This window comes from Epinephelus fuscoguttatus, linkage group LG12 (genome assembly GCF_011397635.1).
Source record: "Epinephelus fuscoguttatus linkage group LG12, E.fuscoguttatus.final_Chr_v1".
Lineage (NCBI taxonomy): Eukaryota > Metazoa > Chordata > Actinopteri > Perciformes > Serranidae > Epinephelus > Epinephelus fuscoguttatus.
Window position 1 is genome coordinate 28,196,255 of NC_064763.1, and position 27,180 is coordinate 28,223,434.

Sequence of the window (27,180 nt, forward strand, 5' to 3'; positions counted from 1 at the left end):
ACTGAGTGGCTAATATTTGTCACAATGGGATGTATAATGGGATGTCAAATGCAATTTTCATGCGAGATTCCAAATGATTCAATATCAAGTAAATGGATTAATTCAAATCAAACCAGCAACAGAGCTCCTGTGTCTAATCTCTTCCCCCTTTTCTTTTTGAGCTACAGCTTAACACTCCTCTATTTCCATTTCGCCTGCTCTGTGATCTCTCCGTCTCTCTGCCTCCTTTTCTCCATCTCCTCTGTTACGCACATAAAAAGGTTCCAAGAGGGTCGTTGGGTGGATGGTGGATGAATCTGCCTTCAGCTGTCTGGTTTGGACTCTTTCTTTATATATAAATATATATATATATATATATATGTATATATAACTGAGCAACAGAAAGCTGAGAAAGCTCCTCAGCATTAAAGAAAATCTGATCGATCTGACAACCTGTTCAGCTGTCTGATCTCCTGTTTTGATTTTAATGAATTAAAATCAAACACCAATGTGCCCCCGTGGCAAAAAACCTTGGACGGGAGCATAAATTATCGTAGAAACCAAAAAGAGCCAAGGATCTGAGGGTTCCTGCTAGGTCATAGTGGAAAGTAAGGGCATAACTGTTTTGAAAGTGATGAGTGGAATATTAAAGTCTATATTAAACTCAAGACTTTCTACCTAGCCAAAATCTTTGCAGGAATAACTACTGGTGTAGCAAGTAAATAAATCAGTACACTCTGAAACATTGGAACCAGGGTTACAAAGTGCTTTTATCAAAAAGAGAAACACAAATATAAAAGGAACTTCCAACTACATACTTTATACACCCTGTGTCTCAAAACTCGTTTTATCTGTTGTGATTTTCCTCCAGTGTATTATAGATGGCATCGTTGGTTTTCTAGTTTGCTTCTTGTATCATTCTTCTATGTGGCAGACTGTGACTCACAAAACAGCAAATGGATTATTGCTCAAGGAGGAGGAAATAGACAATGAACCGTAAGATAAGTCACTTTTAACAAAGGCATTATCTAGATAGCTTGTGATTCCAATTTTCTGTGTGCTAAACTCGTGATAACTTATTTCTCAATTTATTTTGGCAGAATAAATCTCATAAAACGGCACCATGCAGTTTTGGAAACTCCAAGGATGCAATTACAAATTAAGCGAAAGAGTCTCACTTTTATCCATGTGTGTCACTTTGAAGTTTATTTTCAATGTGAAAGCAATTTCTGCATTATTAAGCATGGCGAGATTAATAATTGCAAGAACGGATTTGTGTAAATGTGAATTAGAAGGAAGATTTTCTGTGGCTGGTAATATAAGTGTAAAGGTAATATTACCTGATATATAATTATACAATGGGTTGATATATCTCAGCTAGGCAAAGTTCATCAAACATGTCACTTGTGAATGCGGAACAGAAAAGTGCTTTTTTTTCTTCTCATACAAAGAGGACAGCTGTCTGTTCGAATTCTCTTTAAAGCACTCTTTGTCACAGCCGTCAGTAGCCCACTGCAGTTTATGAACATCTCCTAACAATTATCAGTATAGACAGGGCATGTTAGTGGTGTTCAGAGCGATCCCTTGCAATAGTCTGCAAATGGCTGTATGTCCTGTCAAAATGTCTCTGAGGAAGACACAGAAATCCTCCATACTTATTCATTGTGAGAAACTCTGGATTAATGCGTCACTCAGCGTGAGGCCCAAAATGTAAAGACGAGAAATGTAGACTTAGGAACTGTCCCAATAAACTAACAGCACAAATTCTCCCCGTCTCGCTTTCCTCACACACATTTGCAAACTTTCAAGGACTGACTCGCACCCATTCACTGATGGCTAACACTTCCAGCACATCAAACAGAACAACACACCTACACTTACTCAAAACCCATTTGTAACCAAGTCCCTCATCTTAACCAGGCGGCTTTTTCAGCTGTCAGGACCAGCTGTCACAAAACAAATCATCTTCAGAAGTGCCTGGCTCCCACCCTCCACTGTATTTATATTTTACTCACATTTTCATGTTTTATCAATGGAAATACAACAAACTACAGCTAAGACAGAGAAGTGGCAGTATTAGTAGTAGCAGTAGATGTCACAGGCGACCCATGGGAGAAACAGAATGGTGCAGGGAGAGACTGCAGTTTGAATGTTTCAGAACCATGGAGAGAGTCAGACAGAGTGACTGGAGGTCGTTTCTCCATACAGAGTACGCCAAGTTTGGTATCGCGTCCTTGGGAGTGTGAACTTGCCAAGTTCAACTTGGGAGTCCAAACTCTCCAAAATGGCAGGGCGCAGTATGCTCAATATGCAGTTGGAGCAGCAGTGTTCTTGCTGCCATCCATTCCAGCTCAGCTGGGATCTAGTGATTAGGCTACACTTCAACACAACTGTGCAACTGTTCTGTGACAAAATACCTCAAAGCTTTGCTAACTGGCTTTTTGGGGAACCAAAAAAAGCTTTTTTGGAGCCTTCTACTGGATTGAGGTTGGATTGTGAGATGCAGCCAACAGTTATTGTCACTCTAATGCACATCTACGACACTTTCACTGTTCTTTCTCAATTATTTATTTCATAATGACCCAGAAGCACACAGAAGCTGCTCAGTGTCCAACACAAACTAACCTTGCATCGACAAAGTTAATCTTCCAAAAGGAATTAGACCATATGTTTAAAACACACCTGAGACATCAGAGGAACACAACTGGTAAATCACCAAACAGCTTCTCGAGATAACTGTTCTCACTTTGAATGATCATGGACTTTAGCCAGTCGACCACCTCGGGATCTGGTGTGCTAGCTGCCAAGATAAGCGGTCAGTCTCACCTGGTCAATGAGTCTTACATCTCTGAAAACACTGGAGCCAATTTTGAAATAATTTTCAATACTACAGACTTCGAACTGGAACAGTACTCAGGCTGTGACTGATGACGTTTCATGAGTTCAAACGAACACAGGCACAGACGAGAACGAAGATTGAGAGAAGGCCTTAGGTTTGAGCGTTTCAGCACCATCAAGAGAGACAGATAAAGAGACTGATTTTCAGTATTTCAGCACTATGGACAGAGGCAGATTGAGAGGGACTGCATGTGAGACTGCCATGGGTAAAGTGTGTTTTTTTTCCCCTCAAGCATCATTCTTAACTAAGGCCTAGTTTAAGCATTATTTTTGTAGAGGCAGAGAGCATTAGAGAAAAGTAGCTGGAGAGGGAATGAGAGGGAGGTGGAGAGATATGATGTAAATAAAGTCTCTGTGAAGAGAGTCTCTGTAATGTGTGATCCTGTCTAACTCTCTTTGAAGGTTTGCAACACCTACGCTCCTTCAAAGACAAATCTCGGGGGACAAAAACCTCTGCCCCACACAACTGTACAAGACACCTTTCACATGCTTACACACACGCACGTTCATACAAGGTGTGTAGACTTCCTGCCCCTCATTTTCCCTGGATATGCTTTATGTGTTTCTGCATGCAGGCACACATCTGTATGCTAGAGTGCATGTGTGTGAGTCAAGGCTTTTCTGTTTTAAAAGACTAATTTCAGGGGACAAATGGCTCTAATGGCTCATGAATGCATGCATGTGTGTGATTGTGCATCCACGGCACAGGCTCGCTGGCATACAATAGCACATGATGAGAGAGAAAGCCCTTTAAATTAAACATTGAGGTCTTTGAAAAGACAAAAGAGGTAAAACACAAGAGGGCAGAAAGGTAATGTGCAGTCCTAATGGAGCTTGGTTACATGAGCAACATGCCTCAGAGGTTTCATTAGTGTGAATAACATATTTTGATGCCAATTCTGCGTCAGAATAATAATGAGTCAGTACTCTAATATTTACTACAGTATGCATATATCATTATTAAGGGTAGGTGAGAATGACTCAGACTGAGTCATCACTCACCAGCCTAGTGTCTGACAAAATACTGTGGTCCAGCATTTAGCGGTCAGTTTATTTTGTTGTCTCCGCCACAGCACGGACTTACACAAAGCCACGACAACTGTAGAAGGTAATCATATGCTGCCCTCTGCTCCTGCTGGGACTGTTTCTATGCTGTGATAAGTCAGGTGTTTTCCCGTCTAAACCATTGAGTGGGTTGTTTGAAACTACAGTAGCCATCCTTCGAGTTCACGGCTGTGGGTTCAGCGTGATTTCTCAACTGCTGAGTGGGCTGTTTGAGTTGAGAGAGATCAGCTTTAAGGCAGAAATGCACCATGTGAGCGGCAAAACTCCCCCAACAAATGTATGTTTTACTACCTCTTTCTGCAGAGGTAGTCCACAGCAAACCTCAAAATAGATAAAGGATAGCCCACAACAACCAAGAGCATCTTGAACTGAAAGATAATTTTTTTTAATTAAGCTGTAAACCAGTGATAAGCCAGGTGTCCCTGTGCAGGCAGTTGTTCAGGTGTACTATGTGTCCTGTAGTGCAAAATTTACTGCTCTGCACTTAGGGGGAGTGATGGTCTTAATTGAGTGAAAAATCAACATGAACACTCTTTCCTCTAGCATCCAAGCCACAAGCGCTCTCTCTTAAAAGCACAAGTGGCACTTAAATCAGGCTCTGTGGACCGATAAGCATGTTTTGCCAAAGGATAAACGTGATCACAGTGCATAACACTATCTTATCCAATATGATTTTTATAGAACACTATTGGGTGCTGTGTGAGATTTACGTGGGACAAAACCTCCTACAGTTGCTGTTTAAATCTGACCAGGGCCACGTGGCCCTATGCACTCACTAGTATTTTTCAAAAGTGTACTCCCAGGACTGCTTGTCTTGTATTTACCAAGGTTATATCAACATAATGCAGGAGTAAAAATGAAAAACAGCAGGGTTAAGATGTTAAATAAACTCTCACAACCAGCTCTATTTCTAATAAGACATAATCTCTGTCTAATTCACCGAAGAAGTGGGAAGACTTCTGTCTGACTACATTAAATCCTCTCAATGCAGTTATTTTAAGTGTCACTGTGCATTAAGTTTAATAAGATAATGGTTTAAAGGATGTTTGTAGGTTACGCCACGCACAAATTTAAAAGCACACTTGACATACTGCTTCTGATTTACAAATGTGTTTCTTGAGACCTTCTTGAGTTCAACTTCTTCAGAGCGTCAATAAATAAAAAGCCTTGGTTCAAGGCGATCCAGAGCTATGAATAAGCTGAACCTTACCTAAACCTTAGCTTTAGAAAAAATCCATGCTAGAGAGCAGAATGTGGGAGTCTTTTCTTGAAGACGGGGTTGCACTCAAGTGCTACTGTGATGACCGTCAATCTGACTCAGAAATAAAAAAAAAAAAAAGATAAAATCAAAGAAAAGAATGTCCATGCCTTTAATGTCTTTAAAAGAAAGTAAAGTAGTTGTTTTGGATAATCTTTACAGCATTTTGCCCATCAACTAATAAGGCGGAAAGACTCCTGGCCGCATCCTACTGGATATGCAAATAAATGCATATTTCCTGCCCTAATTGTTGCCTGATAAAGCACAAAAAAGCCAGTCAGCACAGTGTGGCATACTTAACTGCGTAAGATATCTATCTTAACAAGGTTTTACTATCACATTTGTTTAAAAATCTGCCATTAGGGTGAGGTACTTGTTTCAGGAATAATTTGTTTCATTAATTTTCAGTACAGAAAAGCTGTCGGTTTTTAAGAGAAGCAAATTAGGCAGTAAACTGATAATGTTAAAAAAAAAAAATACGCATGATTCAGTAAAATTCTTGAAAGGGCTTCATTTTCATCTGAAAAGAGTTGAATTACAACCTCAAGGATGCATTTTTTTCCCTTTTTTTTTTTTTTTTTACCTGGAGCGAAGGTTTGTTGAAAGAGTTCTCCCATGCTTTATGATTTGGCATTGTGCTTCACTGTAGCCGCGTGAGGCCTCCTGGGTAATTATTTCACAGATTCACACCAGAATACGTTCATCAGCCCCAAGTATAGTCAGCTTTTCAAAAGGACTCACCTGCGCTTATTAACCAGCTCCTACACAACAAGAGTGAGTCAGACTATCTTTGAACTGCACTGATAAAGAGCAGAGGAGTGAGGCAAGAGACACCAAGATGTTACAAGAGTTTTCACAGTGCAATGTATCAATCAAGCTGTCAGTAGCATATAAAGTTGTGAGGATATAATTGGCCTGTAGGGAGTCTTCAACACACTAAATGTACTGGAAATATACATGTTAAATCCCTGTGCCATCATCCGTCATTTATCCGCAGCCATGTGTCCTGCACAGATGCCCTTCAGCATGATATGAATGGTGCTCTGGATAATGTAATTACCGGAAGCTATAGCCCTTTGCATTTAGGTTGCAAGCATGCTGACAGAAGTGGGTTGACAGCCTAATCCAAGAGGAGGAATTTAGTTGAAACCACAGATTTTACGGTGTGAGTTCAGTTAAATATCAAAGCTATAGAAAATGCACTTTGGGATAGTTTTTGTCACTGGGTGTACTCGTGATGATGTTCTTGGAGGGCAAAGTGCGCTCCAAGGTCTGTGGGTCACAATATGAAATGCGCAAAAGCAGCTTGGAGAACGAGGTGAAGGGTAAAACGAATTCACTTTACCCAGAATTCACTACAGGATTTCACACAGCCTACATCAGTATGCAAATTCATACTGCCACAGCAATGGAAGTTCAACAGCAGGCTAAAGTTCACAACGACTTGACCCACAAAATGTGTAATTATCAGGGGTTGTCACTAATCACCTTTGTAATTATATATATAAAAAAAATAACTGCAAGGGACGACAGGTCTCACCCGAGTTCCTCAGCTTGCGGTTCCTGAACACCGAGATGATCACCAGCAGATTTCCCAGCACGTCCACCACCGTGGTGAAGATCAAAACGCTGGCCAGGATTGCTATGACCCAGGCGGGGCGGGCGCTCCCTTCCGTGGCCAGTGTGCGCTCTAGCTGCCCCAGCCGTGGCTCTGTCCGGTTCTTTATGATTGTGAATGTGTCCGGCATCACTGGCCAACAGCCAAACGCTGCTCTCAAGTCCCAACTGTGCTTTATGTCCCGCAGGCACTGCCGGTACCGGTGTGTCCTAAACGAAACATGGAGCGCACCTGGATGCCTCCCCGAGTTCCACAAGAGCGCACGCCAAGTCTGCTACTTAAAGGCAATGTTTGAGTTACTTGATATTACGCGTCGCTCACGTGTGACCTATATAAAGTTACAGGGACTCTTCGCTTTCTTTATCCTCGCACAAAAGTCATCCATCTATGTGCCAACAAAGGCTGAGGCGGTGCCACAACTCCTCCCTTGTGAGAAAATGCAAATTATTTGTCGTTTAGATAATATTTCATAAAAGAAGGTCCGGTCCACTCATATTTCAAGTCTTCATCCTCTCCAAGTGCCCCTGGCTTGCTGCTTGGCATCTCTGACTCTCATTCGTATGCATGCGCCCACGTTGGGAAAAAAAGAAGGCTATTCCTTTCTAAAATGTCAAACCATTGTACCGCCTCAGGAGTCCTGCCGATTTAATTTGCTATTCTCTGAACAAACGGAGGAACAAATTGTCTTCCCTAACCATTTGTGATGCCCTTGCCACGCGCTGAACTACGACGCAACCGGCGCTGTGCGTGGCGAGGAGGCACTGTGGTAAATATCACAGAGGAGCCCCTCAGTCAGGCACACAGCAGGATGGGGAGAATCCACAGAGTGGGGACGAAATGAGACAACACGGCTTCACAAACAACATTTTTACCTCCGACTTTATGTGTTTCTCCCTTTCTCTCCCTCCTCTGACTGTTTTTGACTTTCTCACTCCATCTCCCGTGCCGAGGTGTGCGTGCAAACAAAGATTCCTTTCATTTTCGCCCGCCTTTTCCCAGCGTGACTTCCGAGAATCTGCCTTTGATCTCGGCACAATGCGCGGAGTTGCCCTAAGTGTACACACAGCGGTGGGTCTTACACGGGAAGTCCAATCAGCCCACTGTGACTTGTGTGGAGCATTTGTCACAGATAAGCCCAAGACTATTTTGGAAGTACAATAATTGCGCATAACAAAATCAGACATGTTTTCAGCTGCAGGTCTTTGTCTTAAGTTATACATGCATTCCTACTCTGTGTTAATGCATTAACCTTTCAATAACAAAAACACAAGATGAGAATAATCATTAAACAGCTGGAAGGGTCTTTCAATTGCAGACACAATACACTATTGATTGAACCAATATTAAGCAGAGAGTGCATGCATCCACCAGGGTGCCATTTTTGGGCTCCGGACTATGATTCACTATGATTCGGACTGTGCACAGTGCAGTCAGAGGAAGTAGAGGTGGCAGTCTAATCCCATTCATCCTTTTAAGGTGGGTAACTGGTGGTAACAGTGCTGTCGAACTCTCCATCTGATCCAATGGATTCATATGTCATCGATACTGTCAGTGCCAGCGGTGACACATTGAGGCCAGCGCCATTCACTTGCTTAACTCCTCGCTGCTGGGCTGCAGCGGATGCCCTCAAGCACAACAGCAGGAACAGATTAGAGCAGCCCAGTGTCAGCCTCAAAGCAGGGCGATGTGATGACCAGGCGACAGACAGCTCTGGCTGTGAGGTCAGCCAGATTGGCACACACATGCACACACACACACACACACATATATATAAACACTTTAAATGCAGACACACACTCAGTAGTAGGAGCATGGGCTGAACAGAATCACAATATCACACATCAAGAAAGGCAATGGTGGTACAAACCATAAATCTGCTAATTGAAAACTGCAAAGCCCTGATAATGCTGCGCTGTGACTATGGTGGACATGCTTCAAAGACTTCTGAATCTATATCCAATGTGATTACAGTGTTTGCCCGCTTGAAAAGAACCTTCAATAATCGTAGGCACTCACTCATGGCAGTGAAGCATATTGTTGTGGGTATAAAGGCAGGAATGTTGAAGTGGATGAATGGTTACGGGACAAACTGGCCGCAAAAACTGGACACCGACACCGTCCTCTACAAGAACCAGTAGCATAGCTGCCCCATATGGCAATGTTCTCTCTGCTGTACTCCACAGGACAACGCAATTTTATTGATGAGTCCATGTTGGCGAACTCTCACAGTCATTGTTCCGCAGAGAGTTTTGTTAAAATGACCAGATGGTGCCACCAAAACAAACATCCATAGAGTATGTTACAAAGAAAACAAGAGAGCCTGGCAAAACTGTAAGTATAAATTTCTGTGGAAATGATGTAACAAGTGTGACCATTTGTATTCCAGCCATGCATCCAAACAACACTTTGCTACACCACTTATTGAGATGACAAACAGGTTTGGAAAAAGATGTTGCAGTCTGAAGTAGAATTCAGTGCATGGACACAGCATGTGGTAATACTGTAGTTCATGATAAAACTCAAATTGTTATAAATTATGGATGTGTGAGGGAGGTCTGGTAAACATATGGGTCAATCTTTGTTATAAATAATTAATTGTGTGTATTGGATGAAATGATGAAATGAAGGGGATGATGCTATTTGCTAACGTTGCACTTGAAGTGTCAGCCAGCTGCTCAGTGGACGCCAGTGTTGATCTGTTGATGGTCAACCCAACACTTTTGTCCAGAGTCAGATGAAAACATCTCAACAACTGTTAGATGGCTTGTCATGAAATTTTGCACAGACATTCTTAGTCCTCAGAGGATGAATCCTACTGGCAACTATTAGATGGATTGCTGTTACACCTCCTCTAGGATCATCCTGTGAAATAGTATCTCAACATCTACATGATGGATTGGCACACAGTTTTGTACAGACATTCATGGTCCTCAGAGGATGAATCCTAATGAGTTGGAATTTAACTTAAAGCACAGCTGTGCCAAGGTACTGACCTGCAATTCTGCTAAGATGACTGTGGACTACTGGTAGGTGATGTAACTAAAAGTAATGAGGTGATTATCTTAATAATCACCTTCTGTAGTCCTGCAAACCACAGATGTAACAATTGTATGTCATTATTTTGTGGATATGTTGTAACTTTACGTTTCAACAATGCTATGGTTAACGTGTGGTTATCTTTAGGCACAAAGAGCACTTGGTAATGGTTAGGAAAAGATTGTATTTTGGCTTAAAATACCTGCACAATAGTTGCTGGTAACACTAACCTCTAAAAACAATGGTCGTTCACAAATGGCCTCATGTGACTCTAACGACTCCAATTGCAGCGTTGCAACAGGAGTTTCAACGACTGTCGTTGACACACCATTGGAGCACTAACGAACCAGTGACATCATTGACCTTGTGAAGACCTCCTCAGAGGTTAAATACCTGGGTGCTTCCACACCAGTTTGTCAGACTAGTTCCAGCCTAGTCAGACAAGCATGAACTGATGAAGCCTCTAGGATAAGAGGTGAAACGTCTTCAAAGACAAAACCAAGTCCAGTTGCGTTTGATTCAATTGCCTTGAGATAACATTTGCAAACTTTGGCAGATGACTTAATTGAAGAAAAAAAAACGGCAGAAAAACCTTCAGGAAGGGCACACAATGAGAAAGTTGTTTCATAATTTGGGACATAGCTAGTTGGCTTTGTTCTGTGGAGTGACTGTTTTGAGTGATTATCATGAATCACATCCATTGTATAATTGATTTGTCAGCCCATAAAATGTGGAGCAAAATCTCAGAAATACTGGAATTTGGTGGAGAATGTGCCCTAAACTAAACTTTTATTTACAGAGATATCTAGGTTTGGAATTTCTGCCGTTGTTTTATCATTTTATAGAAACACAGAGGAAACTGACACAGAGAGATTCTTCGAGGGCAGAGGTAGGTTGTTAATCTGAGCAGTACATTTGCACTGCCAAGAAATAATTTTGATGTAAAACGTTAGTGTTAGGAGTAGTGTTTTCAAGTGTAACAACAAGAATATTTTTTTTTGCAAAGGCTGTGCTCTCCACTTGCCTTTTAGGTGTGTTTGTCACACAGTTCTGTGTGTTATGATTGTTCTTACATTTGAGTCATCAGATGGACTGTAAAGGTTACTACCACAGGCATTTCACGCTTGCACAGTTCAACAAGGACCTCATAAAAATCTTAGTTGTTGCAACTTCAGCGAATCTAAATGCTTATTCTGCTGGCGAGCATAAAAACCCCTGATGATCAAAGCACAATATAGAGCAGACCTCCTCCTTACCAAAATCAGATCTCAGCAATCTCAAGGGTGACAGCGTACCAATTCCTCAGAGCTAAAGCAGATAACATGAGGCGCATGATGCGGCCAAATTCCTCAGCAGCATTTTTGATCCATCACTCTGCCTTACCTCTGTTTAAGGCAGCATCTTTACAAGAACAGAGCAAAGTGGGGATTGTTATAAAAAAATCCAACAGTGTAACACTGAAGGTCCCTGTCAAATGTCAGCGCTCAAGCCAAGACTTTTGGAGGCTAAAATAAACAGCTCTTTTCTGTGTTCTTTGTTTAGTTTGCAGAAAATTACCATATTTTCATCTGAAGAAATGTCCCAAAATTTGAGACAATTACTCTTTTTTTTCTGTCATGTAAATGTGATATTCAACAGCAGGCGAGCTGCGTGGCATAATCCGTTGACATTTATGCACTTTCATCATGCAAGAAAATCCAATAAAGGACATGAAGTATGCTGCAGAGCAGTTAACTTCCCTGTCTGACACATAGCCGTTTTGGAGGCATATGCCAGAGGATTGCCTTAGTAATAATCTGTTACAACAGCAGGGGGAAGGGGGTGATGGAAGAGGCCTGGTACACAGTTTCCTCTACTCAGTCGCACACAGCTGAGGACAGCTTTCTGATGTGAATTCATATCATCATACATGGGCGTGACCCCTTGCCATTCAATATCCCCACCCCCACCCCCGTTGCCTTGTTTTAGTAGTGTAGGCATGTTGTGTCTGATTATACTCATAAGATTAAAGTATTCATGAATAATACATGCAATGAAATTGCTCGAGACACCAGCTGCATTTGTGACCATTGTGGTCATATGTGTTTGCGTACGGGACGCGCATGTGTGTGTGTGTGTCATCAGAAGCAGATGTTAGGCGCATAGATTAGGTCTGGCTGGGTGTGTAATCCTGGTGTTACTGAGAACAGCGTGGATTTATAATAACCCACACAGCTACCCCTCAATAAGCAGAAACTGGGGGAATGGTAATCTCTTATACTTCTCCCACTTCTCTGCTCATCTCTTGCCTTTCTTACATGATCTATCCTTCATTCCCCTCCTCCCTTTATGTAACATCCTCTCATCCTTCTGTCCATTCCTTCCCACCCCTGCTGTGTCCGGACAGATCTGGAGGAACGTCATTGTGAAAAAAAAGCAGAGAAGAAGAAGGAGGGGAGGGGGAAATGGGGGGGGTTGAAAGGGGTTTTAAGTGGCTTAGCTGACTCTATGGTGTAAATGCCAGATGGTCCAATGAAAAGCCAGCAGAGCTAAAGGGACTGGCAGGTCCTCATCAGTTTTCTCTGATGCACGATGAATAAACATAACAGTCACTTTGTTTATTGCTCTCTCCCTCTATGTGTCTGTCTGTCTCTGTTTTCCCTCACACGCCCTTGTATTTGCCTTTGATTTGACCCTGTGCCTGTCACTGGGACAGCCAGCATGCTCAGAATACGTTAAACAAGCAGGATGGTCGTCAAAAGAGTGTCCCAGAGAGTCTGTGTAAGTTACTGGGACATGTTGCATAATGCTTGTCAGAATAATTTAATAAGCTGTAAAACTGGATGAATAAATTGCTTGTAGTTTCTTTCTCTCCCTCTGACCAGACAGCGGGACTATTTCTGTGGTGTGTTGTTTACAATTTTGTTGTTGATTCTGTGTGTGCCACACGTATGGTTGGAGGCAGAGGTAATGTTATGTAAGGTTGTGCCTGCAAGGATGCATGTCTGGGTAATGACGCTTCCGTTTCTACCCCCAAAGACCCAAAATGAAGGCAGGATCACAAAACAAAAAAAAACGTGAGTGAATTGCTGGATTCAGCAACAGCTGACATGCCACCTGCACCTTTTAGAGGCTTCCGTCTGTTATCACTCGAGACGTCTTCAGCATATTATGCTAATTGATAAAATCTCATTTTCTGTGTTGCCTTGTTGTGACAGGCAGGGGTAATAGAGGAAACATAGATTCAGGTGTGTTGATCGCATCCGGGGAGCAAAACAAGCTGATTATTTTTAGGCTGTAAAGTCGGTAATGTGAGTTTTAGAATGTCTCCAGCAGTGACAAGCTTCGTCAAGTTTTATGTGAATTTTACACAAAAACACATGACTTTTTTTTTCTTCTTCTTTCCTGGGCTGAGGATTCATCTCCCTCAGGTTCTGCCTTGTACCTGTTTGAGTCTTTTGTGGTTCATGGTTCCTGCAGGGAGAGAGAATAGAACTGGAACAAGCCAGCCAACATTTGACTATGAGCTATTTCCATCTATTGCACTGACACAAACTGGCATGCACTAAAAGATATATGAAGTGTTTCAGTCAAAAATGATATCCACTGTTCAAAAAATGTAACACTTACTCTGACAAAATGATTGCTGCCATGAAAACACAGCTGCAGCTGCTGGCTTTCTTAAAATGTACACTTTGCAAATAGTCATTTTAAAGGATGTAATGACAGATTCTTGAAATGTTTATAAATAATTTCAAGGTTGTTTTTTTTTTCTCCCCAAAATCTAAGATACTCAGGCATGCATGCCACCACTGAATCCTGACTTATGTCAGTGCATGCATACACAATACCTACATATAATATGTTATGGAGTGGGCGATTGCTTATTCTTGTGTCGAACAACTCTGCTCTCTCCCCTCATGTTGCACTGCCTCAAAGAAATACACGGTATTTTGGGAGCGGGCATGTTGAGCAGTGTGCAACATTTTGCATCTGCACTACAGCAAACACATGGACACACAAACAGTACACGCACACAAGCACCTCCTCGCCCCTTAATTGGCCAAAATGCGTTGTATGTGACAGAGAAAATGAAACACAAACATGATCAGGGGAATGTCTGGTTGCCATGGGAATGTTTTCTGGCAGACAGTCAGCCTAGTGGTGTTTATACGAGGAGGGCTGGATGATAACAAGGACAAACTTTGTGCGCCAACTCCACAGGGGCGGAAGAGGAAATAATCAAAACCCACAAAGGTTCCTCGGCACGTTTCCTTGTTACTTACACACAGAGTGAGTGCGGGGCGTAGACGCTGACCATCGCCTGCCCTCAACCTTTTGTCACCAATCAAGAATTAATGACTGGTCACCTTTTGAGGATGTAGATAAAGTGATTAAGAAATGTCACCCTACTTGCCAGTTGCAGACCTTGTAACATACGATAATTAAAGTTTCCTAATTTGGTCTATGTGCGGAGGTGCATGTCCCATTATACAAATACATACTGAGGCTGTGGAATGCGGCTCTCATTTTTCATGCGTGGCCGCTGTACAAAACACATTTTCTGCACAGACAGCAAAAGTATTATCTAATCACAGACAGGTGCTTTTAGAGATGCATAGTCCGCACATTCTCGCCATCGCACTGGGTCAGTATGGAAAAAACTCACAGAAACAAAGAGTGCCACACAATAAGCCGGATACATCTATTCATGTCAGCAAAGAAATCAGTTCCTGAGGTAAACAAAGGCGCATAATGAGGAGATTACGCTGAAATTGGCTCAACTGTTGACAGCGCATACAGCCGAGGCAATCTTAGCCATGATCATAACACCCTTTTCAAATAATCTCAAATGATTTCAAAATAAAATTTATTGTTTGCGTTATCATACAGTTTATGAACTTAACATTCCAGAAGACATTCTTGTGCCTCATGTCTTCCCAGGACATCAGTGACTTTAAGCTCTGCTAAATGAATCTGCCAGTTTCCAGTCGGGAAGGAAAGGAAAACATATAAAAGGCGTGACAAGACTGACTTGATGGGATTAAATATTTTATGGGGATTATTTATCTTGTGTTTGAGATATAGCTCACCTGCGACAGCACACCAGGTACATATTCACCCTTAAGACAGATGCCATTTCTTTTCCAATTAACTTTGAATCCGCTCGATTGGAGCATATTCATCAAGTCCTCGAAACATCCACGTTGGTACATAAGCTTTGTGCTTGAGCACCTCACCTGTCTGAAATAACTGGAAATCCAGCAGACTTGAAAGGTACTTTGCGAGATGATTCAACCACAATAAATGGCAATAAAGTCGTAAAACATGACAGCAAAGGCTTCTCACTTGTTAGTGGTGTTGATTCACAGCGTTGAGGTTCTAGGTTTAAATTTCAGCCTTTGGAAGCTGCTTGTTTTGTGTCGAGTTTGCACGTTCTCACAGTATTCCTGTGGGTTTCCTTCCGGTGCTCTGGTTTCCTTCCACAGTCCACAGACATGCAGACCAGGTGAACTGGAAACTGTAAAGTGCCCACAGGTGTGAATGTTTTTTTTGTGTTAGTCTGACCTGTCCGGGATGTTTCTGCATCTGTTGCCCGGTGCAAGCTGGGTCACGCTCCAGCACTTACAGAGTAGACCTGAATAGGAATGGGTGGAGAGGATCAGTGGATGGATGGACACCATACAGTGAAACATGAATACATTAGGCGACACTAAGCCTGATCATGACCATGTTAAGACCTGTCAGTTTGTATGTGTTACTATTGGTGAAGGGTGTCACAGTTCTTGCAAAAAGTTAATCCGTATAGTATCTTTCAGTCTAACATTCTGTAGTTTTTTCTGGAAAAATTACATTCTTGCAATAACAAATCAATCCATTTACTGAAGCAGACAAACTATTCACTTGCACAAAATAAGCAATTTAAAACATAAATTACTTTTAATGTTTGTTTGTTTGTTTTTTGTTTGGATTCAGGATTCCATTTGAATCCTTTAACTGCGTGCCCTTGAATTTTTAAGAGCCGCCGTTCTTTTAAGTGGTCCATCGTCATCAAGATACATGAACGGTACATACTGTCTGATGTGGATGATTTGTGTTTATACCCGCCAATATTTACTCTGTCCTTCAGGAGTCCAAAATAGTTTGCTTTGTATATTGTTTTTGCGGTTTACATCATTGAGTAAGATGTTTTTTCTCTCCACCTCAAGGAGAAAAAGGCAGTCTTTTTAAAGAGTCGTGTTTACCAGAGGAAACATCACAAGTGTGAGATAAAGGCAGGTTAGTGCAGCCGTTTTTGACAGCGGACATTTAGTCTGGCTCATTCACAGTCTGAACTGTTCTGATCTGCTGTTATGAATATGTTAATTAATGGTCAAAGGGGACCTATTATGCATTTCCTTATTTTCTGTTATAAATATGTATAATATTACAAAGTCAGATGTTCATATTAAAAGTGACCAAAGTTCAAATAATGTGGTAAATGTATGTAAAATAATCCCTGTGACCAAAAACCTCAGGCTGGAGACCGTTCTGAATACTCTGTTTACAGTGCTTTTTCCCCACTATTGAAACAAGCTGACATTAGCTCATGATAGATGTCTTTATATAGTCATCTGCTCCTGGCACTCCACTGCAAATGTTAACATTAGCCCACACTACAAATAGCCACATGTCAGTGTCATGGAAACATGTAAGCTTGGTTGCCAATTTTGCTCATGTGTTCATGATTTTGGATTATATTCCTGCTGGAACGCGTCCAGATGTGATGATTTTGGTTAAGAAGCTTTTATTGGTGATTTCTCATGGTACAAAGTGCCGCTTTATGTCATTACAGTCATTCCTCCAGCTGCAGTGACGGTGTAGAGACACCAAACTGTGGAAGACCGGGAAACACTGATCAAATAGAGCAGACTGTGCTCTACTTGGGAGGGGGGGTTACAGAGACAGGTGTTAAAACGGAGTGTTTCAGACAGGTGTTCCAGCACAGACAGTATGAGGAAGTGTTTTTGGAACATTAAAGCTTTTAAACATTTTCTAGTAGTGACCTGAAATACAAGTATGAAAAAATGAGCACAATAGGTCCCCTTTAAATTCTCCTAGTCACCTACCACCTGTTTGTTCTGCTTGTGTTTCAGAGTTGTTTAACATGGAGTTTAATTCCATTTACATTCCCTTTTGTTGTGTGTGACGTGGGGGCACAGCAGCATTTACACTGTGTTATCAGTGAGGCAACCATGTGTACATGTCTTGGGTGAGTGACTCTGTTCTTCATGGGTGCATTTCCACACTATTCTCTAAGCCCTTCAGCACAAGTCTGATAATTCATATCACATGTTAATACCAGGTGTGAAGTGGGCTTCATTCTATCTGCTGCTAAAAAGTGCAGCTTTGGTAATATATACAAAGTACATAATGAGTACGTAAGTGAATTTGTATATTTCTCCAAACGCTGTCTTACATTACTGCACAGCTGGTATTGTGCGTTAAAATGAGAGGTCAAAACTATTTCTGAGTAAAACAAAATAAAATAAAATAAATATGTAGCATAACCTCAAGTGCTGTTTTTAATCATAGACGGATACCCCTGATGCTTGCATTCATGAGGAGGCTCCCAAGAAACCAAACACACAAATAGTGTAATTATTAAATAAATAATCACAGAATAATTAAATGATTAAATAAAGATCTCCTGGTATCAACGTCTGGTAATCTTAATAGCGTCTCTGAGGCTATGTCTGGGATGTGTGGCGAACAGTTCTCTTCAAAACAACCTCCAGCATGTGCCAATAAAAATAAGAAATGCATTGAGTATTACACGGTTGAGCCAACAAAATGATTGTGTGTGTGTGTCTGTACGTGTGCGACTCAACGGGACGATGTGTAAAATACACAACAACATATGTACATACGTTGGTATCATTGAAAAACAGAGGCAGAGCGGTTCCTTTCGTATTTTGATGTTAATAAATGCTGTGCTTCAGTGGTTCTATAAATAATAAATGTAATAGCATTGATTCACTGCCAATCTCTGCTAACTCTCATGCAGCACAGGTGAAGGCGTCTGGAGAACACATATATTTCCTCTTATTCCTCCAGCTTATAAATGAGCCAGGGGATTGGTGGTGGATTAGTGTTTGCTTACAGCGGGATAATAAAAGTATATATGGTAATATTCTCTTTTAATTATTTTTAGGTGGTGGACCAACGGTGTAATAATATAAATGTCAAGTATAATCAGAGAGGGTCACTGCCTCTCTTTCATTAGAGGAATATTAAATCTATTTGTTTTAAACAGTCTTGTGTGCTCATTTAAACCCATCCCAGCCTGTTGTGGGTTCAGATTGGGTAGAGGCTCTGTTTATTCGTGTGGCTCTCCTGGCTCTGAGGGACACCAGGTTCAATAGTCTCTCCAGCTCATCCCCAGATCCTGCCAGACTGCTGGAGCCGAGCCCTCCGCGATCCTCCTGCGATCCCCTCCACTCCCCTGTCTGTAAGTCCCACGCTCTGAGGGGGGGCAGAAGTTGAGCTGGGTGCAGGTTGATGCCCGGGGGGCTTGACGGATATCCTTCGTAGGCTCGTCGAGTTGGCGGCAGAGTGTCATAAAGGCTCTCTGTATCTTCCCCTTGCTCTTGGTCATGGCTGGTCTCACGGTATTCCTCGTAAACAGGCGAAGAGCTGTCTTCACAGCTGTCATGGCCGTGCAACTGCTGATGCTCTCTGTGGTCCTGGCAAGCCCCCATGTCTCTGCTCCTGTTGCCTGTATCCTCTCCTTCCCCGTCGCGCCTTCTCTTTTCTTCTCTGTCCAGGATGCGTTTCCTCTCCCACTCACCCGACTGATTCCTCTCCCACTGGAAGGTTCTCCTCCCGGTCTCCCGTACCTGCTCCCGGCCCCTGTCACTGCTGTAGCCCATCACTTTGTAGTCCAGCTGGAGAGACCGCGTGCTGCCTCCCCGTCTGATGTTTTGCTGGGTGTCACTGAGGTCGTAATGGGATCCTAGCTCCGGCGGACGCAGACGTGATGGTGACAACCAGCTTGAAGTCTGCCTGGAAGACTCCCAGCGGTATGCTGAAAAGGAAAAATGACATATAATAAATCTTTTAACAGTTTCAGTGAGAAACAGTATGTTTTTAATGGAACAACAAGTAGAGAAACGACCTACTTAAGAGAGTTAAGAAAAGGATTTTAGTTAACATACGGAGGAGCCTGAGGCTTTATTCCCTGGACAAACTAGTACTGCCAAATCACTGGAAGTACGTAGCACTCTCTCCTGAATGTGTGTGTTACGTTGAAAACAGCCTTTTGGCAACGCGCAGTGCAAGCAAGCAATGAGATTATCTATCTAATAGGATCAGCTGGCGAAAGGTGCCACATCAATAAATCACTTCACTTATAAAACAACAGTATCATCCCAATCTTATCTGCAGGAGGTAAACGAGGTGACACCGGTGAATATGCTTTCAGTCACTGGAGGGACTGATCTGAAGATGTTCACAATTGCTTAAATCACTGCGGATCTCTGCCCTCCTAAAACCACAACAGCTAAAAAATCACAAGGTCTGGAAGTTACTGCCCTCTAATAAACAAACAAAATGTTCATAGAATTAATAAATAGCCTGTACATATACTCTGGCTTTTTGTGTTTCCCTTCTTTGGCTTTCCCTCTGCTTATTTCCTACCGTCTTGATCTGCTTTTATTTTCATAGAAATGTGTTGTTTGTTGGTTTTGTGCCCGAGAGTGTGTTTGTACATGCGAGTGAGCACTGCATGTTTGAGAGTATGTACGTGTGTGTTTGTTTGTGTCTGATGCAGCAGGAGGTTCGTGAATGGGCTTTGTTTCTCACTGTGCCACTGCGGAGTTTACTACATGTTCCAAGGGACTGCGTGCTTACGTTGTGTAATTGCTCCACTTCTCATTTAGAATTTATTAACATGAAAATAAAATCAGTCAACAAAATTCCTTTTTTTCCCCTCTACATTTGAGTTCATGCTGTTAAATGGACTGACACAGAACTCCCCACTAATCCACTACTTCCTACTAACTACAGCATGCAGGTTGCATAATTCATGGTTAGGTTAATGAGCTGTGAGTGAAAAAATATCATATTGATGAAGAGAGAGAAGCTGGGGTGGGAGGGAGGGGGGGTCATCTTCTGTGTGGGATGGAGAGTACACTTCATAAGCAGTGCCAGCTCCTGGTATATAATGCATGACACGTGTGTGGAAAGAGATATCTAATAGACTGCCGTGCCAACATGCCACAAAACATGTGGGAGTTCCTTCTGCATGTCATGCTGCTGAAATCCCAAGCTGAAATATGTTCAAAAGAAAAGGTTAAAGGGGAGAAAAATAAATGTATGTTCTTACAATCCACTATGTACTCTTTGACGAACTCTACACAAATTTCATCTTTGCTCTGCAGGTGGCGACTTGCTGTCAGTGAAGCGGAAAACAAAACAAATATCTCATGGGACAGGAAGCCTTTGATGATGAAATGCTCTTCTCATAGAAACAACTGAATGCAGAAAGACACGGTGAATTATGACACGGAAGAAAACACAACTGGATAGCGGAGGGAGAGAAGAAGGCTGGCAGAGAGCCATTTAGCACATTGCGGAAACGTGTAAACACACAGGCACACACAGCGACAAAATTCATAACACGTAATATGCACTATACATACACATGCACACTGTAATTGTTAACACAAACACGTTATCTCATGCGAGCAGCATTAATGATATGTCAAGTGGAGAGTAACAGACATGAACACCCTTCACCTCGCAATGAATCAGACTTTTTTCTCTCTTATTATGTTGATATATTTAATTTTTTTCAATTTTCTTGATGTGAGCACAAATATATGAGCACATACAGTATATTAAATTATAAATATATGTTTACATACACTGAATCCAATGGGTTATTTGGAGAGACTTACTGAACAACAATTCCATTCATCATTTAATTCTCTCTGTCTGAAATAAAGCTTCTTGTGCTTCAGTGGGCTGGTAGCGACAGAGGCATAAACGCAGTCTTGCTCTGGGTAAGTAATGAAATGCTTTGTGGACCCAGTAAATTACATGCAACCCAGAACAAACAGACTTGGTAACTATGAGCCAATTAATATTGGTTTTTAAGACTGTAGCACAAGCAACTGACATGAACATGTTACAGGATACATGCAAGTGGATCATACCTGCGCTGATCTTTGTTTAAGCAAAGCCATTCATTTGGATAGAGTGGTGAGTCAGTGTTAAGCCTGTAGATGATGCCTCATTTAGTGTGAAAAAAGAAAGTGTTTGAAGCTGCCTCCGCCTCTGTGGATGTGAGGCTTGGCTCAACGTGCCCCTAAAATCCACTGAGACGCTCTACAAGGCCGGGGTGAAAGCTTTGCTTTGCTTGGCGTGAGGATGGCTGCACCCAACTTGACTGTGCTGTTTAATGTCAGTGTAATTCAGATGGTGTTAATCAACTATTTATATACAAAATGCACTTTTATATGTTGCATACACACCAGAAATAATTATGGGGTGAGGGAATTGGATTTTTTTACCCATAAAAATATTTGTTAGCCTTTTACTTTTTTTTTTTTTTTTAACAGCTATTTTTTGGGGCTTTTTAGCCTCTAATGCATAGGACAGGCAAGCGCGGGTGGGGTGGGGGGGTGCAAGTACAAAAAGAAACATGAAAACCCAAGAAAAATACAACAGAAACATGCTGCAGAAGCCGAAAAAAAGGCGAAATGATAAGCAGGAAACGCCTGCAAGGTCCCACTGGGCTAATAGACTTCACATTGTGATGACATCACAGACTTTAAAATTTTTCGGTTCGAGGAAAGTTTTCTAAATACAGAACTTCCAATGGATTGTCATAATTGACCTTGCTTGCAGTTTGTCAACAGTTTTACCAACATATCTTTTATAACAGTGGCCTATGGGGAGAATGCTTGCTGGGCCACAGGGGATTTTATTTGCTGCAATACCACAAGTGGCCACTGGGGAAAATATACTGCAAGACTGAGCAGCGTTCCTGGGGGCCTGGAGAGACCAGATAAGACAGTGTTTTTAAAGTGGGCAGGCCCCCAGGAACTGTGCCACGCTTTGAGGCCAATCTGACATAGTGGCATAACTGTGGAATTACAACTCGCGGGTCTGTCACATAATGCCTCAGGGCCCAAAAACACATTTCACAAAAATCAAGCTGTTAAACTTAGCACTCCCTTTAGAATAAAGGAGAACTTCCATTCTGTTTACAGCATATGCAGCATTTTTCTGTTTTAGTTCTTTTCAGGGTTTGTGTGTTTTTGAATTGGCATTGTTTCTTTATTCGCAGCGTGTTTGCTATTAATGTATTTGTTTGGCCTTTTTGCAGCACATTTCTTCATTTGCAGCATATTTCAGTTGCTGTATCTGTTGTTGTATATCTCTTCCAATGCAGCAGCTTCTCCTAATCACAACGTTTGAGGTCGTTGTAGCTTGTTTTCCCTTGTTGGCCACCCTAGAATCCAGTATCAAATCCACCTACCCAATCTTAATCCTTTCAAATCCCTTATCAGACCCACAAGACATAAATAATAAATGAAACTCTAAGATTCAATTGAGATCTTTATCAGCTTTTGTTGGCTAAGAAAGCAGAAACACTTGAGTTTTGAGTGGAGGCCTAATTAGTAATTAACTGCTATTATTAATCAATCACCTGTAGCTACAACCTGGGGCTGACATAAGCAGCATACAATGAACTGATAAATATGCACCTGACATATCAAAAATAAGAGGTGTCGACAGATTATTTTAGCATAAATTTTCCACTAGCTTCTTAATTCAAATAATGGAGGTAGTGACTATGAACTATTAAGATTGCAGGGTCACAATATTGATGTGACATTTATGAATGTTATGTGGGTGAACACTGATGCCATTCACAGTCAAAGAGAGGTGTCTTCAAGTGAGTGTAGAGATCCTAACTCATCATGGATTTTTGACGTCAGTGCTAATACTGATATTTCAAATCTGCCAATATTTATTTTTCTACAATAAAGCCAAAACACAAACAGAAATTCTTGATAAGGATCCATCAATATCTGATTATTAAACCAGCTCTAGTTGAAGGAAACTGGAAACCAAATGGAAAAAAAATGCATGGACAGAAATGGTAATCTATGCTGTACGGAGTATGATAAAAGCATTGAGAGTAAATAATGTAAAGAACACAAAAGGCTGGGTTTTGGGATCACAGCTTGAGAAATAAAGCCAAAGGGATGGAAAGTTAATAAGATGTTTTTCAGTTGCTTTGCATCTCACTCACCAGGGCTGCTCCGCTGCTGTTCTTTGTCCATGTTTGACACTACAAAGGGAGAGAGAAAGCCAGAGTCAGAGAAAGGCTGAGACAAACAACACAGAAACCAAAGGGGAGAAATTGAAACACAGAGAGATCCAGTGTCAGAAACTGACAAAAATATTGGAAATCTAAGCAGGATGTTTTATTCTGAATAGAAAGGGGATTGAACAGCAGAGGCTTGGCTGCATTCACTACATTACATCTTAGAGCTATACCACTGAACTGAACACTTTGGCATCAGAAGACAGACACAAAAGATATAGATGAGTTGACAAAAGATCTTCTTTCATACCTTCACTTTCAATATTATCAACAGCATCATTGACAAGACGTATGACTGTCACTATGGAGGCTGGGCAGAATATAAGAAAGAGAGAAGAACAGATATAATGTCAGTGCACTTGTGAATAGGCTAAGGTTTCAAGTGTTGGGTGTGAATGAGATGAGAAGGAGAATGTGCGCAAGCTTGTGTGTGCACACGTGTTGAGAACAGAGGAGCAAACACGTTTGTATGCATGTGGTGTGTGTGTGTGTGTGTGTGTGTGTGTGTGTCCTATAAGGGAGTGGAAGAGACATGAGGTCTTTGCTGCTACAGTAATTAGACGGGAAAGAAAGCATCTACATTGGTTCCTTATCTGAAAAACACACACCCACACACATACACACACACTCACATGATAATTAGGGTGTTCAGCTTCCTAACTTTAAACCAAGGGAAGATCAATGGTATTGAGTTATCTGGGAAAAAGACACTATAGAATTGAATAAAGGAGTTAAAAGAGTTTTTTCTTCTCTCACTGAAGAACTGTGCATTAACCGCTGAAGCATTTGTATGTATGGTTTTGGTTGCAATAAGGTACCTTTCATGAAACATTTCCACTGCACTATTTTCAGCTTGCTTTTCAATATGTTAATACAGGCAATGTACTGGACCAAAAGTGCAAAGAGGACTGTTTCTAAATTCCAGGAATTTTATCTACAGCAGTGGTTCCCAGCCTTTGTTTGCATGTGACTCATGAATGTGAAGCAATGTCTGGTTGAGGACTCATTTTCCCCTCTTTTAAATAACTTTTAGAGGCTTTACAGTTATAAAGTAGTAAAAAAAAAAAAGTGTGTTGGGTTGTTTCAGCATCAGTCTTACCGTTGTCATCGAAGGACTCAGAAGTGTAGGAACTGAGGGAGTGTTCCTCAGAGGTGGAGTCTGAGAGACATGCAACCTCCTCCACCAGCTCTGACACGTCTAATGTACATAAAAACACAGCATTTCTTAATAACCAACAAGCCACATCAACATACCACTCAAACTGTTAAGCCAATATAAGTTCAAAATTTTAAGTCTACCTTAAAGGTAAACTATACAGGATTTGTAAGCATGGCCGCCAGCAAAAGTAAAAGTAAAAATCAACCCCAGATTCACTCTCATTTGCCTTTTCGCCTTGCTATGTTTGCATTTTTTTTGGCACTGACTCTTGGATACCTGCTGCTTACTGTCTGGCACCTGGTAGCTACCTTTTAATAACACCCCAACCTCACCTGAGTGCAGTGGGGGGTACACGCCCTTTAACGTCCTCAGCACAGAAAATAAAAAGAAAATAAGACACTACAAGCAGAAGGCAGAGCCTCTGCAGATATATACATCACCACATGACTGAGCGGGATTACTTCTGTATGACTCTTTACAAAGTTTATTAGGAAAATCCTGCATAGCATGTAAAATACTGTCATCCTGATATATACATTTAAAGAGTTACTGAATGCTGTAATCATTCCTTCTCTCCACCCCGGCCCTGAAGAGATCCCTTCCTGGCATGACTCTACTATGCAGTCCAAGCTTGCCAAATCAAGTGGGTAGGCACTTGTTTTGGAACACATTTTTTTCACAAGGTAAGAGCTGTGGACTTTCCCATCTATTACACTGAAGGGATGTTTTTATAGCCAAGACGAACAGGGGAAATGCTAAAACCAAAACCTCTCTCCATGTACATATAAGTGTGTGAGTATTGTATTTATATAGACTTGGAATATCTACATCAATCCTCCACCAGAGTTTGTTTGTAACCAGACCGAGACCATTTCTTCAAGAAGGTCTTGGTCTGGTTGTTTTGGTGTGCACCCATGTGTGATTGCTGTGTTCACACCTGCCCAAATGAACCACACTTAGTGGGCAAACAAACTTGAGTTCAATTAAAGCGAACCAAACAGGGCAGGTGTGAAAGCACCCTTAGTAAACATCAACATTCTCCTAAATCTAAAGACTAGAGCGCTAAAAGATGTGATATCATCAATTGTAAAGTCTGGAGCTGCTCCATAGACAATGAACTGTGAAAGATGATATAAATGACACTGAGAGCACCCAGGGGAATGTTCTGAGTATATGGGTACATTTCCTGCTTCAGGACTGAGAACACAATAGAGTAAAGCTCATTTGGGTATAAAAAGGAAAACAAACATTGACTGAACTGTCCTAGGCCATGGAAAAAACATTCTGGAATTCTTAATTTATGTGGTGTTCCTCTTTAAGTTGCAGACTCGAAATGAATTCAGGTCTGTTCTCTTGCCTAAATGCTTTGCAGTACAGCGTTTTCAACAATTCCCTGTACACCCGCTGCGACTCCAGGTTTGCTCATTTAATGCTGTCTGCATCAGCTGGAGGTGTCATCGAGAGTAAGGACCACAGAGGTACTTGTTCTCGTGTAGTTCAGTGCAGCAGATGTGAAACACAACCAATCACATTAAAAATCTTAAAAAGTTGGTCTAGCCAGACCTGCTCACACTGCAGTAATCAAAGCTACAGTCGCAAACCTGACACTCTGTCTGTGCGTACAAGTCAGACTCAGTTTTATTCCTCCTCCAGTTAGCCTCAACCTGCATGACTTTAGAGGCAGCACTGCAGATAAATAGATGCTTACAAGTCAGTGTGATTCCTGACACAGTTTTCCCTTTGCAGAGCTGGGGGTTGTTTCATTATTTTGGGGGTCAGAATTGCCTGTGAGTGATTGTTTTTCAAACGACTGCCAGAGGGGCAGAGCAGGTGCTTATGTGTCACAATGGCTTCAGACAGGGGCATGTTGCTGTGAAGACTGTCTGTTAAGCTAAGAGACAGGTACGTAGTTCTAGCAGGTGCTCTGAGCAGCAATAAAACGCCTGGTTTCACATTTGTGTCCAAATTGGGAGAGTGATACAGAAAACCAACAGAGCGGAAATCTCTGGTGTAGGCTTTAAAAACAAATCTATTTGGAATATAAAACTGCTTGGAAATAAGAGCTGACAGCTTTGCTGATGTGATTAAAAGTAACTTTTGGCAAAACTAAAGAGGCTTTGTATTGGTAGGCGGAACAAATGGGAAAGAGCAGAAGGAGAAAACAGTTTACAGACATTTCACTGCCGCCCCTGTTGAATCACAATGCACTTAAAATACCAACCTTGACTGGCACTGAATTATAACTCTGGTAATTATGATATATGTAACTTCTTGTGCAGCTGCTTGTGCTGAAACAACAGTAAATAATGATGCATTGAGACATTTGGCATATTGTGTCAAATGAAAAAAAAAAAGATATAAAAAGAAATACATGTTTCTGATACTTACAGGTCCAGTGTGTAAGATTTAAGGGGATTTAGTGGCATCTAGTGGTGAGGATTGTATACTGCAACAAGCTGAAACTTCTCCTCTCCATAACAAACAGACCAGTTGATTTAAACAGATAAAAACACTAAATTAAGGAGTTTCACATTAATAAATCTGTGTTTTTCTGACAACGTGAATGGCCAAAAAAAAAAGCCAGTGTTTGGTTTCTCCATTCTGAGCTACTGTCGAAACACGGTGGTGCAACATAGCGATTTCCAAAGACGAGGACCTGCCCCAGGTCTTGACAGTTCTAAGGTAATGAAAAAACATTGATTCTTAATTTTCAGGTGATCATACACGAATGAAAACATACTTATTATACAATATCACATTTCTGTCAATATATCCTCCTAACTCATACACACTGGACCTCTAAACTA

General features: G+C 41.5%; 2 protein-coding genes across 2 annotated transcripts in view; both read right to left on the bottom strand.

The window, feature by feature from the left end:
* The window catches only part of mtnr1bb (melatonin receptor 1Bb), a 44,819-nt gene extending 37,186 nt beyond the window's left edge, over nucleotides 1–7,633 (bottom strand). Inside the window, exon 1 of the mRNA XM_049592809.1 lies at nucleotides 6,741–7,633. Coding sequence (XP_049448766.1) covers nucleotides 6,741–6,948 — 208 coding nt within the window. The 5' untranslated portion in view covers nucleotides 6,949–7,633. The remainder of the gene's footprint in view (nucleotides 1–6,740) is intronic.
* Nucleotides 7,634–17,983: 10,350 nt separating this feature from the next.
* Nucleotides 17,984–27,180, bottom strand: part of LOC125898620 (protocadherin Fat 3) — a 74,725-nt gene continuing 65,528 nt past the window's right edge. The window contains exons 49-52 of the mRNA XM_049592467.1: nucleotides 24,314–24,412; nucleotides 23,465–23,524; nucleotides 23,140–23,178; nucleotides 17,984–18,900 (exon numbers count right to left, since the gene is read on the bottom strand). Coding sequence (XP_049448424.1) covers nucleotides 18,140–18,900; nucleotides 23,140–23,178; nucleotides 23,465–23,524; nucleotides 24,314–24,412 — 959 coding nt within the window. The 3' untranslated portion in view covers nucleotides 17,984–18,139. The remainder of the gene's footprint in view (nucleotides 18,901–23,139; nucleotides 23,179–23,464; nucleotides 23,525–24,313; nucleotides 24,413–27,180) is intronic.